This window comes from Podarcis gaigeae (genome assembly GCF_964106915.1).
Source record: "Podarcis gaigeae genome assembly, chromosome: 10".
Taxonomy (NCBI): Eukaryota; Metazoa; Chordata; class Lepidosauria; order Squamata; family Lacertidae; genus Podarcis; species Podarcis gaigeae.
In genome coordinates this window covers 14,397,504-14,413,885 of record NC_139686.1, presented here as the reverse complement: position 1 = coordinate 14,413,885, position 16,382 = coordinate 14,397,504, and the positions used below count along the sequence as shown (strand labels likewise).

Genomic DNA, 16,382 nt, shown 5'->3' with positions numbered 1-16,382 from the left:
TTACTTATCTACTGTATTGACGTTTTTTCTCAGCAGCTTGATGCTATTCAAGGGCAACATGCCCTCAATATCCTTGAACAGCTGACTGCTTGACGTAGTCTGTTCGCTCATACTGGTCTTTGTAATGTCTGCAATTTTTGATGCATATGGTTGGGGCTGGCTCATGTTGCTTGTTTAGAACATTGCCACCTAATCCACTTTAACCACAGTACTCAAGGAAATGTGTAGAAAGGAGCCTTAAATTGATTGTAATAAAATTTTCTATAATAGTTTTCTTTAAGGTTTCTTTCTTGGTCAGGAGAACAAGTATTTTACCCATGTGAAATACTCATAGGAATGGGTGGTGGTTGTGTAGCATGCAAGAAAATTGTCCCTTGCATGTGATGTGATTTCAGGATTTTTAAAATTATAACAAGGCATATGCTTGCATGGTATAATTGGAATGGATTGAGTGCTCGAGTATTTGAAGGTCAGCTTTGATTCAACTATCGTTCCTTGTTAACACACACAGATCTGCATTAGGGACATCCAGGGAAGAGGAAATTCTTTTTGAAATAAGCATTTTTAAATGTGTTGCCTGAATTTGTTGTTCCTTTGTTAAAAGAGCAGCAGTGCAAAGTGAGAATGAATCGGTACCTTCCTTATGATGTCTTAATTGAGCATTTCTGATTTTGTATTTCTTAGTGTGTCGTTGGAGGGTGCAATGCGAGCTTTGCGTCTCAGAGTGGGTTGGCTCGTCACGTGCCAACACACTTCAGCCAGCAGAATTCTTCAAAAGTTACCAACCAGCCAAAGGCTAAAGAAGAATCTCCTTCTAAAGCTGGAATGAACAAAAGAAGGAAGTTAAAGAACAAGCGGAGGCGCTCTTTACGTAAGCACATGAAACCTCTACAGTAATAAGCAGCATAAACTTAAAAAACTGCCTTTCTTGACTACTTGTCCACTTTTTAGTTATTGATTTTTTGCTAGCCTATAAATTCCATTGTTTTCAACTTTTGATTTAAGAACTTTTATGTAAGGTACAGGGTGATAGAGATGCTTATATGATCTGGTCCATTTCCACAACTCTGCCAGCCAGAATAGATGCAAGTACTTCACAGTAGAGGGGAACATTCTGTGGGCCTCCTGAAAAACAGAAGGGATCTGTTCTTTTCTGGACTCGGAGCAGTTATCTAAACTAATGTGTGTCTATAATCATAATATTGTCTAAGTCCAGAAACTGGGTGCACCACAGTTTCATAATGGTATGAAAGCTGTACCGTACTTTATGTGCTACTGACTTCACAGTAATTTGTTAGGTTTAAGGAGGTTGGATGTATGAAGGTTTTGGACCCTGCTCTCTTATAGGGCTGATGCCACATTATGTGGGGGAACATTTAACCACTGCAAAAAGACTGAGCCGCAAATAGATAAGGCCAGTGCTGATGTAAAGTTTAAGCATGGTTAAAACTAGCAAGAAAGGGGCATGGGGAATTCATTCTGGACAGGGAGCTGATGGTAGGGAGCACAATACTGTGCCTCCATGCTCTTTCTGTCTTAGCCATAGACAAAACAAGTTCACCATTGTGCCTGTACTAATCCATATTGTCAGTGATCTTCAAGGCATGTAAAACTCAACGGGAGGTGGGGAGAGCACTCCCAGACTCATGCACCTGAAGCCCAGTTTAAATACATTAACTGGTGGAAACCCTTCTGATTCACAATAACCCAGCCTTCTGTCTTCTCACGCTCCCACTGTTATTCCTGTCTCCCAGTAACCGTTCACCCTTAGCTGAGAGTGGCAAAACGAGAATCCTTGTGTTCTTGTGCCAAGGTGCAAGCCATACATAACCCGGGAAGGGAGGGAGATGAAGCAGCCTCAATCAGGAGTGCCATTGCATCCAAACACCTTCCAATCAGCTCCATCCATTCTTGTTTGGTTCATCTTCCTTTAAAAAACGAAAACAGAACTAAGCTTGAATAAATGTTCTTATGGGCTCCTCCTTTATTCAGAATCCCAACATGGTTAATCTACTGCTTCAGAAATTAAAAACTAAAATGGCCCTTCTTCCTATTTGTCCTCATTTCAACTTTTCCAATTCTTCTGCCCTCCAGGCATTTTTGAACTACAACTCCCATTAGCGCAAGCCACAAACATGGCTGCACTGGCTAGAGTTGATGGGGGTCATGCTCAGTGACACCTGAAGGGCACCCAGTTGGGGAAAGCTAGACCTCAATAATTGTAACATGGTCTCTGTCAAACTGTCAGGCTGTGGGGCCGGTTCATATGGGCTTGTTCGGCATTCTTCACCTGCAGCTTCAAGTGATGATTTGCATGCATTAGTTGACCATCGCAAATCAGTGCCACAAGTAGAGTTTTCCTATCCCCTAATGTCAACGTAATTAATATATGTCAGCATTGGAACTGAGTTTGCACACTTGACTGAAAGCAGTGTATATGTATATGCGATCAAACTCGTTAAATCAAGCATTTTTAAAAAGAAAAAGTATATGTCATCCACTTTTACCAGCTGAATGTGATCCACAATCAACTGCACCACTACATCGTGTTCCATTTTTTCCTTTACAGTGTATTTTATTTATTGAAGGCATATCCTGCTCTTTCTCCCATAGCAGCCCAGGGTGGCAAGCAACAATAAATACCCCTTGAAACAGTGTTTCTCAAACTAGGGTCTCAAGCTGTTGTTGGACTAAACATCCCATCATTCCTAGCTAGATGGGAGTTGCAGTCCAGCAACAGCTGGGCACAGAAGTTTGAGAATCACTGCCTTAAAAAACAATTCCAATATAAGATGCAGACTGGGAAAGAGATCAACTTAAAAGTCTTGTCTTCAGTAGGCACTGAAAAGACCGAGACGGCGCCTGTCTAGTATTTAAGGGGAGGGAATTCCAAGGGGTGTGTGCCACAACACTAAAGGCCGGATTCCTACATTGTGTGGAACAGACCTCCTGATGAGATGGTATTGGCAGGAGGTCGTCGCCTGCAGTGTGCAGTGATCAGTTGGGTATATAAGGGGTGAGATGATCTTTCAGGTATCCTGGTCCCAAGCCATATAGGGTTTTATACGCCAAAAAGCAGCACCAGTGGCTAATCGGCAGCCAGTGCAATTCTTCAACTGTGGGGTAACTTGTCAGCGATATCTTGCTCCAGTGGACAGCTGAGCCACTGCATTTTGCACCAGCTGCAGCTTCTGGGCCAATCTCTAGCCCAAGTTTGGAGGCCACCGGAGGTATCCAGCCTTCTTTCCTTTCCTTTTTTTTTTTTTTTGCATTTGACTTTAGATGAAACTTGATAGTGATGAATCAAACACCCTGACTAAGACTTAAAAATTTAGGTTTACAAACATAGTAAAGTGCAGTTCTGTCCTCCTTTGCAGAAGAATTTTACCATTTTTTTCTGCTAGAATTTTAGTAATATTGAAACTACTATAGCTTATTTGCCGAAATGGAAGGTACTTTAAAAAAATATATATGGGAAATACAATTGCAGCACTTCCTTTTACTCCAGAACCTATTAATTTCTTGTTAATTATAATTTCAAGTGTTGCTTCTGTTGCAAACAAAACTGCAGAGTAAAGTTTGTTCCTATAGTTTCGATTAATTTCATTATACCAGTTTTGACTTACTGGCATTGAACTATTGCATAGTTATGTTATATAAACCAGCAGTACTTGATGTGCAACACGGTTGAGAAAGCAAGCTTGCCACTCTTGCAGTTGTTGAAAATAAGAGAGAAGCTTGCTAAACAACAAGCTGTAGCTTGCTTTAAAAAAAAACCACAAGGTGATGAAAAAAAATCAAGGCTATCTCAAGCAAAAGGTTTAGAATTAGTTTCCAGTGTTTACATTAGTAGTATCCAGAGAATTGAAACTTGATTCCCCAGTTTTGCGTCTTTGTTTCCCTTACTGTTGCAGTAAATGAGTCAGTAAATATATTTATGTCTTCGCTTGTATAGTGAATGTATAAAGTTGAATCAAATGTATTTTTTCCTTTTTCTTGCTGTAGATACCTTCATAACCCAATTACATAAGCAGTCACATGGATGTTTGCTTCCCTGAAAGTTTTTAAGCATATTTGCTCAGTCTTACTTCTGTCCTCAGATTCTCTTGTTCTCAGTACTAAGATTCAATTCAGAGGCCTGCTCTACCCCCTTCACACAATCTTCTTCACTTTCTTTTTGCAGTTTAGCACTGAGCATAATTGTAGTGCCTAAAATTGCTTGTCCTACTTCCAAACCAGAAGATAAAACTTCAGTTTGAATTGTGGTTTCTAATTGTCTGGGTGGTAAGCACTAATTATGGTTTACCGGTTTTGATGTCACAGCAAACTATGGTTGGAGCTAAACTTAAAAGTGGAGGGAAGAAGAGAAGTGTGTGATTCCAGTTTCTGATTTCCCAGACCATGGTTTGGAGAACTGTTTTAATTGAGCTAAGACATTGGTACAGTCTGTTGAAGTAGAATATCAGTAGCAGTTGAACAGTGCTGAAGTAGTCATCTGCAATTTTTATTCCATCTATTCAGAATATTTTCAGTTTCTAGCATTTTAAGCAAACTAGCATAATGTGAGTGGAAGGTATTTTAGGCAGAACTTGCATAATTAAAAACACTTCTAGTGATGTATAATTTTTATACATCTAAAATGAAATGTTCCGAAGATTTGGCAGTTAACATTATATATAGGTAAGAACTCATCTAAGTTTAATCTTAAACTGTTCTAAATTGCTTGTTTTTGAGGTATGTATATTTAAAGATTTGTCTAGATCTTTTAAGATTTCATTTCCCAAGGTTGCTCAAAAGTTTTCTCTTAGTCAGTGGAACACAATTATATGGTCCATAATAATAACTTTTAGTACAAAATGAATGAAAGCAAATTACACTGATTCGTATAGACTGCCAACTAATGATTTCGTAGGCCTAGAAGGATGTTGATTCTTCCTCAGCTAAAACTGTAAGTTTAAGGCTTGTTTTTATGAAAAGAACTGGCACATCCCGTATTTTTCCATGTATAAGCCTAGGTTTTTTAACCAAAAACTCAGGTTTAAAATTGGGGCTCCTCTGATACACTGGTAGTGCTGAGGGGTGTTTTCCTTAATTTAGAGTACACAAAAATAGGGGGTGTCTTATACATGGGGGCATCTTATACACGGAAAAATATGGTACTTATTTTGCTTTTGTTTATGTGCATCATGTGATGTAGAAGACTTAGTTCACAGTATTCTGTTTTGTAAATTGTAAGATGCTTTAGGGGGGTGTTCTGTTTAAGCAACTATAATTTTCTTGGATGAATCTGCCGGTTTGTTGGTCACCTTTTTATTACAATATCATCTGAAATATATTATAAGGCTCATTGCTAAGTTTGCCCCCGAAGCAGAGAGAATACTGGAATGTTACGCAAATCAGAATGTTGCTGGTTGTATATGTGATAAACCTGTTTTTTGTTACTTTTGTTTTTGTTTTGCTTTGCTTTAAGTGGAATTTGGGATATGAATGACTTGTATATCTCTGCTGATGTCTCTTTATTGTGGAAATTACAACTCTTCTGAGATTGGTCGATAACTTTTTCTTTCTCTTCTTTAAGAACTGATGCTGATTAGATATTAATAAGATTCCACCAGGTGTAAATGATTAAGAATTTTTCCCCATCATAATGCTCATAAAATACATTGATTTTGCCTACTTTGCTTTCCTGCTTTTTAAGTTTATAATTCAAAAGGGCAGCCACCATATTAATTTTAATAGAGAAATTTAAATTTATATAATGCCCTGCAGGCAAGGCTTGCATGTGAATAAAAACCTTTTGTACTGAGTATTTGGTTATTATTGCTCTTTTGAGTTAATATAGTTGAAGCAATTCTAGTATGATTTTGTTCTTCTGTAACCTTCTGAAAGAGTCTGTATATAAGACAGAACCTTCAGTTGAATGTACTATCCTGAAGAAATTGCTCATTTCCAAAGGCTGTCTCACTGCTACTTAAGTGCAGTTACAGGGACTGCTTGTCTTCAGTTTATAAGCACCATTTTTCTTAGCATTGGTTGTGTTAAGTTTGGACAGAGTAGATTTAGAGAGAAGCACAGTTCAAATAGGATGACATCTATAAGATGCTTGCCCATCCTAAAAGCAAGTGCATTGAACATTTCAGTTAGTTTAGGGAGTTGTTGCAAAGCTGATCAGAATTTATTTTTAACCAGTAAATTTTGCTTCATGATAGAATACGACCCTTGTAGCTTGAATATTTGAATACTTAACATACTCTTCCATTAGTTCTGAAGGCTTTTTTCCTTTTTTTAGCAAGACCACATGACTTCTTTGATGCACAGACTCTGGACGCCATACGACATCGAGCTATCTGCTTCAACCTTTCTGCTCACATAGAAAGTTTAGGAAAAGGCCACAGTGTCGTATTTCACAGTACTGTAAGTATTCTTCCGTACTTACCGGTACCTTAATAAGATGTTCAGCTTTTAAACACTGCTTAGATATATGCATGTCCACATGTTCATGGCAGATTTCATTCTCACAGCATTTTGATTGCTCAAAAGGTTCCTTATACAGGAATGGTAGTAAGACACTTTGTAGGAGGTTATATTTTGCACTTCTTGACAGCAATCCTGTGAAATAGGTTAGGCTGAGAGGAACTGACTTGGACCCAAAGTCACTAAATGGGAGTCATGACTAAACGAGATTCTGAACTTTGCTTTCTCAGGTCTCTAGGTTTCCTTCAAACCCAGTTGCCTGTGATGTCTCAATTGGGCATACAGTGGTGCTCCACAAGACGAATGCCTCGCAAAACGAAAAACGCGCAAGACGAAAGGGTTTTTCGGTTTTTGCGTCGCTTCGCTAGACGATTTTCCCTATGGGCTTGCTTCGCAAGACGAAATGTCTTGCAAGTTCTTGCGAGTTTTTTCCCTTTTTCTTAAAGCCGCTAAGCCGCTAATAGCCGTGCTTCGCAAGGCACCACTGTACTATGGTTAATGCTAACCTCAGTTTGCCAAACTTGGACATCACAGAAACTATAGTCTTCTGTCATTGCTTGCATTTGAAGAGGGAAAGAAATTACAAAGTAGCAGTGGGACAAAGCTTTAGCTCTGTTCCCTGTGTTGCACTGCTCCTGCTGGATGCTTATGAGTTCAGCTGTAACTTCTGCAGGGGGGAGCCTTTTTCTATTTGCCGAGGCTCCTCTGCACCACACAGAATCTGATCTTACATTGCTCTAAATCACTCAGGAGTCTTCATGACTAGAAAAGGCTCCCATCACAGAAATTGCAGCTGAGTCATGAGCGAGCAGCCTGCATGAACCAGCCGAAGCATTGCAACCAGTGGGGCTGTGGCTTCAATTACAGCAGTGCAGTCCTTTGTACCTCCTTTCCCTCTTCATGTGAGTTATTACTGAAGAGTGCTTGAGGTTAGAGGACATCTGGGAATGGAGGAGTTAAGTATGTGAGCCCTCAGCACGTTCCAAGCCTTCAGAATATGGAATAGAGCAGAGGCAAGGAATCATTTTCATTGAGGTCCTCATTCCTTTGTTGACAAATTTATAGGGATTGCATGGCATTGGTGCATGGAGCACTGATCTCCATCCTGGCAAACGACAGGTGTTTAGGCCAGGCATCCCCAACCTTTGGCCCTCCAGATGTTTTGGACTACAGTTCCCATCATCCCTGACCACTGGTCCTGTTAGCTAGGGATCATGGGAGTTGTAGGCCAAAACATCTGGAGGGCCGCAGGTTGGGGGTGCCTGGTTTAGGCAGTGAAGGCACCAAACGCACCTGCCTTGCACTGGACATCATATGTTTTCATTAAAAACCTGGCTTATCTGAAAGGGATTTGCCGACACTGCAAGTCACATGATTTGTGTTTTTTGAGAAGCCCTGTGCAAAAGGCTTTGTAAAACTATGATCAGTTTGGGACTTGCGGAGCACTTTGAAACACGCTTTGTGGGCTCTGCATTTCAGACTGTTCAGGGGAAAAGGGGATCACTTGGTGACATTATGACGGCAAGTGATTGACCAGTCTAGCTACCTGTCATACTTGGTCCAAGTGAGGGTTGGGGAGATAATGATGGGGCCCACTAGCCAGGTTCCATTAACCAATGGTAAGGACACATTCCAGGCAGGCAAAAGTACTTGAGGATGGTGCAGAGCATGGCTGGTGAGATGTGTGGGATGGGGAGACACATTTCCTGGGGAGAGTCTGGAGGGACACATTGAAAGGCTTTTAGAATGGCTGCATTTGACTCCTGGGTCTGAGGCTCCCTTCCCCTGATCAGAGCAGTAGCAGTTGCAAAGGAAACGTGGAGGTGCACCATGACAAACTTGGGGGAAGGAATTATGTCAACCCCACTGCTGTTCAGCAGGGGCAGCAAGGATAACTGGGTCTAAGCCATATAACATACAGAATGACAGACTTCAAATTAAAAATTAAAATGCCAGCTCTCTTATAGTTTCTGCATTTGCATTTCTGCTCTTCTCCAGAAGAGGTCAGCAGAATTCCATTTACTTAGGTCTAACCTTAATTCCCAGCTGGAGCTGACCTTTTATAGATCTGTGCTTTAAAATTGAACAGTTTCTTTTGCATAGGAGAACTCCAGTTCTTCTTCATGATGTTTGCAGTCCCACCTCCCCCTTGAGCCAGTTCAGAGTCAGTTCCAGGAACATTCTAGAACTTCATTAAAGGAGGTGATTCTTCTTCCACAAGAGTTTTGTGGCTGTCTCCCCATGCTTCTAGAGATGAGACAAAGACCTTCCCTCTCAATTCTGCACTCGTGCATCCCTTACAACCAGCAAGCTTTTGGACAGAAATTTAAAAGGCAAACTGCATAAAAACATTGGGGATAAAAGCACACGGTCTTGTGTTACCATTTCCTTGGTGCAGCAGTAGGAAAGCAAATGCAATACTGACATGTTACACGTCTTTTCAACTATTATTTTTCTGAGGAGATGCTGTCTAGCAGTGTCCCCATAGAGTAATAGAACTGTAGTGCTAGTAGGGACCACAAAGGTCATGTTCCTCTGTACTGTCTCATTTGTGTCTAAGACTCCCATACATATATCGTATACAAACACACCGCATTGTGTTAATATTGTAATGCATTAGACTGGAGGCAGAAGCTAGTAGTGGTCCCCAGCACCACCACATGCACCCAGGAATTGGCTGCAATAATGTAATAAATAACTTCCTTGCCATTTTCAAGTTTGTAGTTAACATTAATTATAAAGAATATTTTCTGGTAAAAGGTTATAGAATTGTAGAGTTGGAAGGGACCCCTAGAGGAATCTAGTCCAACCCCACTGCAGTGCAGGAATCTCAGCTAAAGCATCCATGGCAGCTGGACATCCAGCCTCTGCTTAAAATCCTCCAAGGAAGTCCGCAACCTCATGAGGGAGTCTGTTCCACTGTTGAACAGTTCTTACAGTTAGAAAGTTCTTTCTGATGTTTAGTCAGAATTTCCTTTCTTGTAACATGAAGCCATTGGTTCTAGTGCTTACCCTCTGGAGCAGGAGAAAACAAGCTTGTTCCCTCTTCCATGTGTCAGCTCTTAAGATAATTTGAAAATGGCTAGCATATCTCCTCTTAGTCTCCTCTTTCCCATGCTAAACGTACTCAGTTCCCTCAACTGTTGCTCATGAGGTTTGATTTCCTGACACAGCTCCATTCTCCCTTCCCTTTACCTATGTATTCCCTCCTGCAAGTATCTCACACGATGAAGAGACTTGAAAACAATACCAGGCCTCCAGATATTAAAAGTGTGTGCGAAGTCTATACATCGATTCAATTTGCCTAATTTATTCCAGTGGTACAGTGTTGTTTGCAGAGTGATAAGACACTTTCCATGCATGGTTATGAGTGCCAGCCAACAAATTTTAGCCCAATAATTTTGACTGTTCTTTTTAGGTAATAGCTAAGAGAAAAGAGGAGTCTGGAAAGATAAAGCTGCTACTTCACTGGACACCAGAGGATATGTGAGTATGGGAGCAAGCCTATGCACAAGAAATGCCGCAAAGCAAGCTGGTGTAAGCTACACCAGATTCAAACTCCATTTAGTAGTGGGCTGGCTGCTGCTGCACTACTTAAGCTTGGCAGAGGGGGAAAAGAGTTCTATGCCATATTGCCAGTTCACGTGAACAGGCTTAGTTAGGATCCAGTCTGGTCCCTGAAACACCCCTTTTTGGGGACTGAAAACTGGAAGCAGTTTAGAAATTAGCAAGCTATGCCAATGTCTCTTCAGCTGAGCTGAGGTTGGGGATGCCAACTTGAGCCAGAAATCTGCTGCATCCTAAGTCCATCATCCCAGCAGATTTTGCTGTGGGATTGCTCATGCATGCATGCACTGAAGAGTCAACTGTATATTAGTGCATCTTCGTCCTTTGCTGTTTCACGTGTTTTGCTATCATTATGAAAAACACTGGCCTGGGGAGATTGCAATTTCCTTATAATTCTCTGACTTCTTGAAACTGCAATTCATTTTATCTGCCATATTCTAAGCTATTTGTGCTTATTGGATGCAGGACAGCTTTTATTTCAGTTTAAAGCTAGTTTTTTGTGGTGTGCAAATGGAAGTATGGCCACTATGAGGAAGAGGCACTTCTTAAACCAAGAGTAGTTGCATTGGTTGTCTCATCATGATACACCGGTAAGTGAATTATAATGGATGCTGATGGTTGAATCCATGCTCTTGCACAGGCTAGGATTTTCATTGCCAAAAGAAGTTAAAACATTTCTACTGCCTTATGGCTTAGCATCTCAAAAACCTATGAGAGTCATGTGCAGGATCTAGCCTCATCTTTCGGATGACAAGGAGAACAGGAAAGCCCTATACTCTGATCCTTTTGGTAATTTCTAATGGTCCATGGCTGTTTCATCAGGTATAGACAGTGCCTCCTCGTGTGCAATGCTGCCATCACTTTGCATTAAGTAGAATCCTGAGAATACGCATGTTGTCATTGTCATTGAGTGGTTAGGGTTCCCTTCGTTCTTGTGTAAGCTAAGCAAGGCTATTACTACTGAAAACCATTCCACTCATAGACCATGTTCATTGTCTAATCTGATGGTAGTTCACATTCATTGGTGAGAATTTTGTTTTTAAATGTCATTTAGAACATCTATGGTTGGGGGAAAAGGTTGACATTTTTTTTAATTTTTTGTAATTCATAGTCTTCCTGATGTGTGGGTAAATGAAAGTGAGCGACATCAATTAAAAACTAAAGTAGTTCATTTATCAAAACTACCAAAAGATGCTGCCTTGCTTCTGGACCCAAACATATACAGGTAACTTCTAAATTTTTGATTGTTCTCTTCTCATTATGACCTTAAGCCTCGCTTGACTTTTTGAAGCTGATGCCAAAAATAGTAATGCTGGTAGCTTAAGTTTTATTTATCATTTGATTAATTTGATTTATATCCTCACTTTCCTACTGAAGGAGCCATGGGTGGAAGACCCAGCGGTGATAAAACATAAAAGAACACACAACTAAAAAGAGTTGAAAAATATTCTAACAGTTAATGCCTAGATATGTCTTCAGTTTCTTTTTAGTCAGTCAAGTAGACGGAGGTATTCTTAATTAAGTATTCTTAATTTCACCTTAGTTTTATTGCCAGAAGTTAGAGAAAGTAAATAGCATTTGATACACCAATACATCAACGTCCAACAAAAACAGCATCAAAAAGTTAAGTTTTGAGGTTTGAGATCATTTTAACAGTTCTTAAACTATAGTGAGAGGAAAAGGGAATGTGTATATTTACCAAGTGTATTTTACTTTTTTGTGCTTGGTGTACAGAAAGTCTAGTAAAGGAGGTACACACAGTGGAATCCTGAAAGATCACTTCTGTTAAGATCATGCTGGTTTGTATACCAATTTTTGTATACCAACTTTTAAAAGTCCAAATTTATCTTCTCATATATATTTAAATAAATATATGCTAATTACTCTTGGCCTGTAATACACGTGGTATTACTCTGAAATCTGTGCTCAGTGCAATTTTTAAATTTGAAAATAACTTTCTTTCCACTTTGGGGAGAGGGGGTGGTCAGCTCTTGTAACCCGTTTTTGAGCATCAGGTGCCGCTTGAGATTTGATTCTTAAAAGCAGATTTGCTTCGTTTATATTAATGCCTAAAGGTGCCCGCCACTAAATCTTCTGTACATTTCCCCCCCAAAGATACTCTGAAATGTTTTAAAAGAAAACTGTTGTATTGAATATATGGTGCATATTCAAAACAAAACTTTCTCCTGTCATAGGAAACCTCTGTGTTCCTGCACTTTTTAAACTGCTGTTGTCAATCAAAGATTAAGAGCAGGAACTGCTTAACAGAAGAGCATACCTTCTTCCCTTTCTTCTTCTTTTTCTTCTTTTGAATACTGGAAGCCCTTGCTTCAACCCCCAGTGAGTCAGTTAGTAGGCATGGGAAGAACGCCATCCTTAAAGAACTCCATCAAGCCCAGCATTAGCTTAAGGGTAGCTTGATGCTATATCAGGAAGCTTCATGTGTTTACGTATCATAATACCACACCTTTTCCCCTGACGCAATTCAATATATGTGGCTATATACTTTTATGAACATTTGTATGGGATCCCAAGCCAGGTGGGGAACACTGAGTTGGGGTGTTGATGTCCAGTAAGCCTTTCCACTTACCTTTTATTTCTCATATTTTCGATTAATCAGCTTCAGTTTTGCCTTGGGAAAGTGCACGCTGCTATCAAATATGCAATACAAGTAATCGTGACTGGTATAAACACAAAGCAGTCAGTCACGAGTGTTTTACCCTGTTACACTCGCCCTTTGAGTTTTCAGATGTACATGATGCAGTAGTGAAATGTGTTCCGGCTGTTTTGAGGAGATTTAAACTGCAATCCAAACCACACTTGCTTTGAAATAAATGGCGTTACAATAAATGGTTAGGATCCAAGCCCCCACCCTCCCGGTATGAGTTTCTTAAAATTCCAGAAGAGCTTCCCAGCAGCTTGGAGGGCCCTTTTGCATCAGCACCCCATGTGGTATAGGGCTGCCATTGAATTGGAAAACTCACCCAAACCCAACGTAGCACTGAAACACTGTGTGCACTAGACCAGGCATAGGCAAACTCTGCTCTCCAGATGTTTTGGACTACAACTCCAATGATTCCTAGCTAACAGGACCAGTGGTCATGGATGATGGGAGTTGTAGTCTCAAAACATCTGGAGGGCTGATTTTGCCTATGCCTGCACTAGACTCTCTGGATTCTTGCCATTAAGATTTCCAAGTTAATGTACTCACTCTTGGACAATGAAACTTTTTGTTGTTGTTGCCAGCTTTTTCAGTCTTCATAAAATACATTTACTAATATTTTTTTGAAAAGTTTACAGTGTTTTCTTAACTAGATATAATTTACATGTTGTGACATTTTGGCTCCTGCAACCAAGGTAAAGTTTGCTTTTGGTAAAAATAAAAATAAAAAAATGGTGAGCGTCAGAAATAAAACGGGAACACACATGACCGAAGAAATGTACTGGAGATTCTGCGCTGGCCATGAATTGTTGCCACGTGAAAAAGGAAAAACAGAATCCTGTTGCAAAATTGAGGTTGTGACTCCTGATCTTTATTTGGGTAGTGTGCACATTTTCTAAGGGGCCACTGCTCATAATTTCTGAACCACACAAGAACATTTTCACAAGACACATCCATGTCTGAAGAGCAGTCTAGTACCAGACTGCAACATTTCTGCATAGCTGGAGAAAGGACTGTGGAGCCTTTTTGCTGTTCTGGGTTTCCCTTAAACTTGGCTGCTTGTCCAAACTTGGGAATGTGGTTTATCACGAACTGTGGTTGGCTGCAAAACGACCCACAATAATTAGTGATGAAACCACAAGCCCCAATTCATACGTTAGGGCAAGCTGAGTTGAAGGGGAAGCAAAATGAAGATTTCTGAAGCCTTTTTCCTGGTTGCATATAGGACCAAGAGAAAAGGATATGGGCCTTTCATGGATGATTCCAGCTTGCACACATCAGGCTGAATCACGATTTAACGTGGCGCGCAGACACAGCCATTGAAGAGTGTCATTTGTGAACCCGTTAACCAGCGCATGTTAAGTTTCCTTGACGTTTTTTGGGGGAAGCCACCAATGCAATGTTTCCTTTTTCCTCCCTAGAACAATGCCACAGAAGAGGTTGAAGAGGTAAAAACGAGCTCAGCGCGGGCACCTCATCTATCATCTTATTCACTGACGGTGGAATTAGAATTGAAAATGCACATTAGTCAAGCCCCTCCACCTTACGCTCTTCCCCTGCGCCCGGCTGCCACCAACTATTTACGCTTGGCAAACCATTCTGTGAATGAATTCGGTGCATCTATGGAATATATCATATACATGGAACAGATCCTATATATCTGTACGATGGGAGATGAGGAAAGCAAAATATATCGGCAGTATAGTGGGTGTTCTCAAAGGCTTTGCATGCTTGCGGCTTTTGTTTTAGCAACCTCTCCCCCCCCCACCCCCCCGGCGTAGCCTGTATCGGATGAACTGGCAATTAATACATTGCCCTGTACAACCCTCCCTGTGGGGGTTGTTGGGTTTTATTGTAAGCAAGCTTCTTGGGATCTTGTCATTTGGTAAATGAAATAAATACACACTAGAGAGGGAACTCTTCTCTCAAGAGTATGGTGCGGAGTAATCCATTGTCACTTTCGTGAACTTGTCGTCGCATAACAAGTGGTGGGTATCATGTTTAAGCAAAATGGTGGTGGCATATTTTCATTTCTGGTGGAATATACGTTCAAGAGGAACAGGTCGGTGTTAAGTGTTGCTGTATATCTGATCCTCTCCATAAGGACTATTACTGTATGTTAGTAAGACTTAATAACCTCTACAGAAGAAGGTAGCAATGTTGTTTTGTTTACTACTTGGCCTTTAAAACTCCTCTTTGCTACTAAAGAAATCTCCCTTCTCCTTCCCCCCTCCTTTTGGCCTAAATTTTTCTAGTTGTAAAAAAATTGTATTTTTTAAAAAAAGAAGCATTTAAAAATACAATCGTTTATGCACCAAAGTTGGCTATGAAAAGAAAATTAAATTGCTTCCTGGCTTTACTAAGCAAGAAATTATGGATTTCTTTTAACCTACAGGAATAGAAAAATATGTGTTACCATGTTCGTCTTATATGGAGACAAAAGAGAGAGAGAAATAGATAGATAATGGGACATTGCTTGTAAAATAATTTTGCAGATTTGTAATATATTTTTATATTATGAAATGTATTGTAGATGTTTTTTCTAGAGGCATGGAAGTTGAGATGTATATATTATGGTAGAAATAATATGGAAGGATATTGTAATTCATTAGTGCTGCCAGAAGAATTTGTTTAAAAGCAAGCACCTTTCCTAACAATAAAAAAAAAGTCTCTTGGATTTCTAAGAGCCTATATACTACTGTTGTAAAAACAAAAAACACATTGAACATCCTTCCAGAAATCCTTCGGATTTTTACAGCGCTCATTGCTGGTAAGGGATATGAAATCATTCTTTTCCTTGCTTGTTGGAAGGAACAAATGTAAAAAAAAATATTATATGGTGGCTATATGCAGTCAAACTGCATGATTAACCCTCCATGTTTAGGAGGATTTTTTTTTTTTTTTTTGCATTACTACAGTGAATATAAATACCAGCTGTTTTTACACTAATTTTTTTATTATTAAATAGCAAAAAACAAAACTCTAGACTCTCTGCTTGGAGAACTTAGCTTTTCCAATACCATAAATTGGGGTCTACCTTAATGAAGATGAGATGCTTGCTTGGGTCCCATTGAGTCTAGAATGGTCTATATACATTTGAATTCTTTATCAATGTGTGGATTATAAGCACCACTAACATGGAATGGTTCTGGAATAGTCATTTAATAATGGTATTTCATAAAGATCTGTAGCAATGTTACTATTTAAAAAAATGCAGTTCATTATTTTTATTTCTTATTTTTTAAATTTTGCTTGAGCACTTCAGTTACCGCTTAAACTTATATGGTCATCTGCAATTACTTTGATTCTTTTTTTTAAAAAAAGTTATAAAATTGCCAAATAGGTGTTTTCAGATATAGTTTGTATTTGTATTTTTTAATTTTATTTCTTTTTGCATTCATTGTATACCATTCTTAATTGACAGATGATTGTAGACCCTGCCTGAGTATTTTTTCTAATAAAACAACGCAAATATAAGTATGTCTCAAGCGTCTAAATGTTAGCTGCTGTAACAGGCTTTTTATAACTGGCGTCAAAGATACAAATTAAATACTAGCTTTCATCTGATTAAGTGTTCTGTGCACTAGGATAGCGCCGTTTGTGTATTATTAATAATAATTATAAAAAGAGGAAGGTTTTGATGGCAGCTATCCATGCATAGAGAGGGACGCGGGTGGCT

The 16,382-nt window shown here is 39.6% G+C and overlaps 1 protein-coding gene across 4 annotated transcripts in view; it reads left to right on the top strand.

Annotated features, from left to right (window-relative positions):
* AEBP2 (AE binding protein 2) overlaps window positions 1-16,180 on the top strand; it is a 31,365-nt gene extending 15,185 nt beyond the window's left edge. The window contains exons 4-9 of one of the 4 annotated variants that reach the window (XR_014555609.1): window positions 685-871; window positions 4,006-6,414; window positions 9,893-9,960; window positions 11,153-11,266; window positions 11,776-11,840; window positions 14,125-16,180. Coding sequence is in view for 2 of the 4 variants with exons in the window: in XM_083700535.1 (XP_083556661.1) it covers window positions 685-871; window positions 6,290-6,414; window positions 9,893-9,960; window positions 11,153-11,266; window positions 11,776-11,830 (549 nt within the window). In the remaining 2 variants the exon portion in view is untranslated. The remainder of the gene's footprint in view (window positions 1-684; window positions 872-4,005; window positions 6,415-9,892; window positions 9,961-11,152; window positions 11,267-11,775; window positions 11,841-14,124) is intronic. The other 3 variants (XM_083700535.1, XR_014555608.1, XM_083700536.1) reach the window with 3 other exon arrangements.
* The last annotated feature ends 202 nt before the right edge of the window (window positions 16,181-16,382 follow it).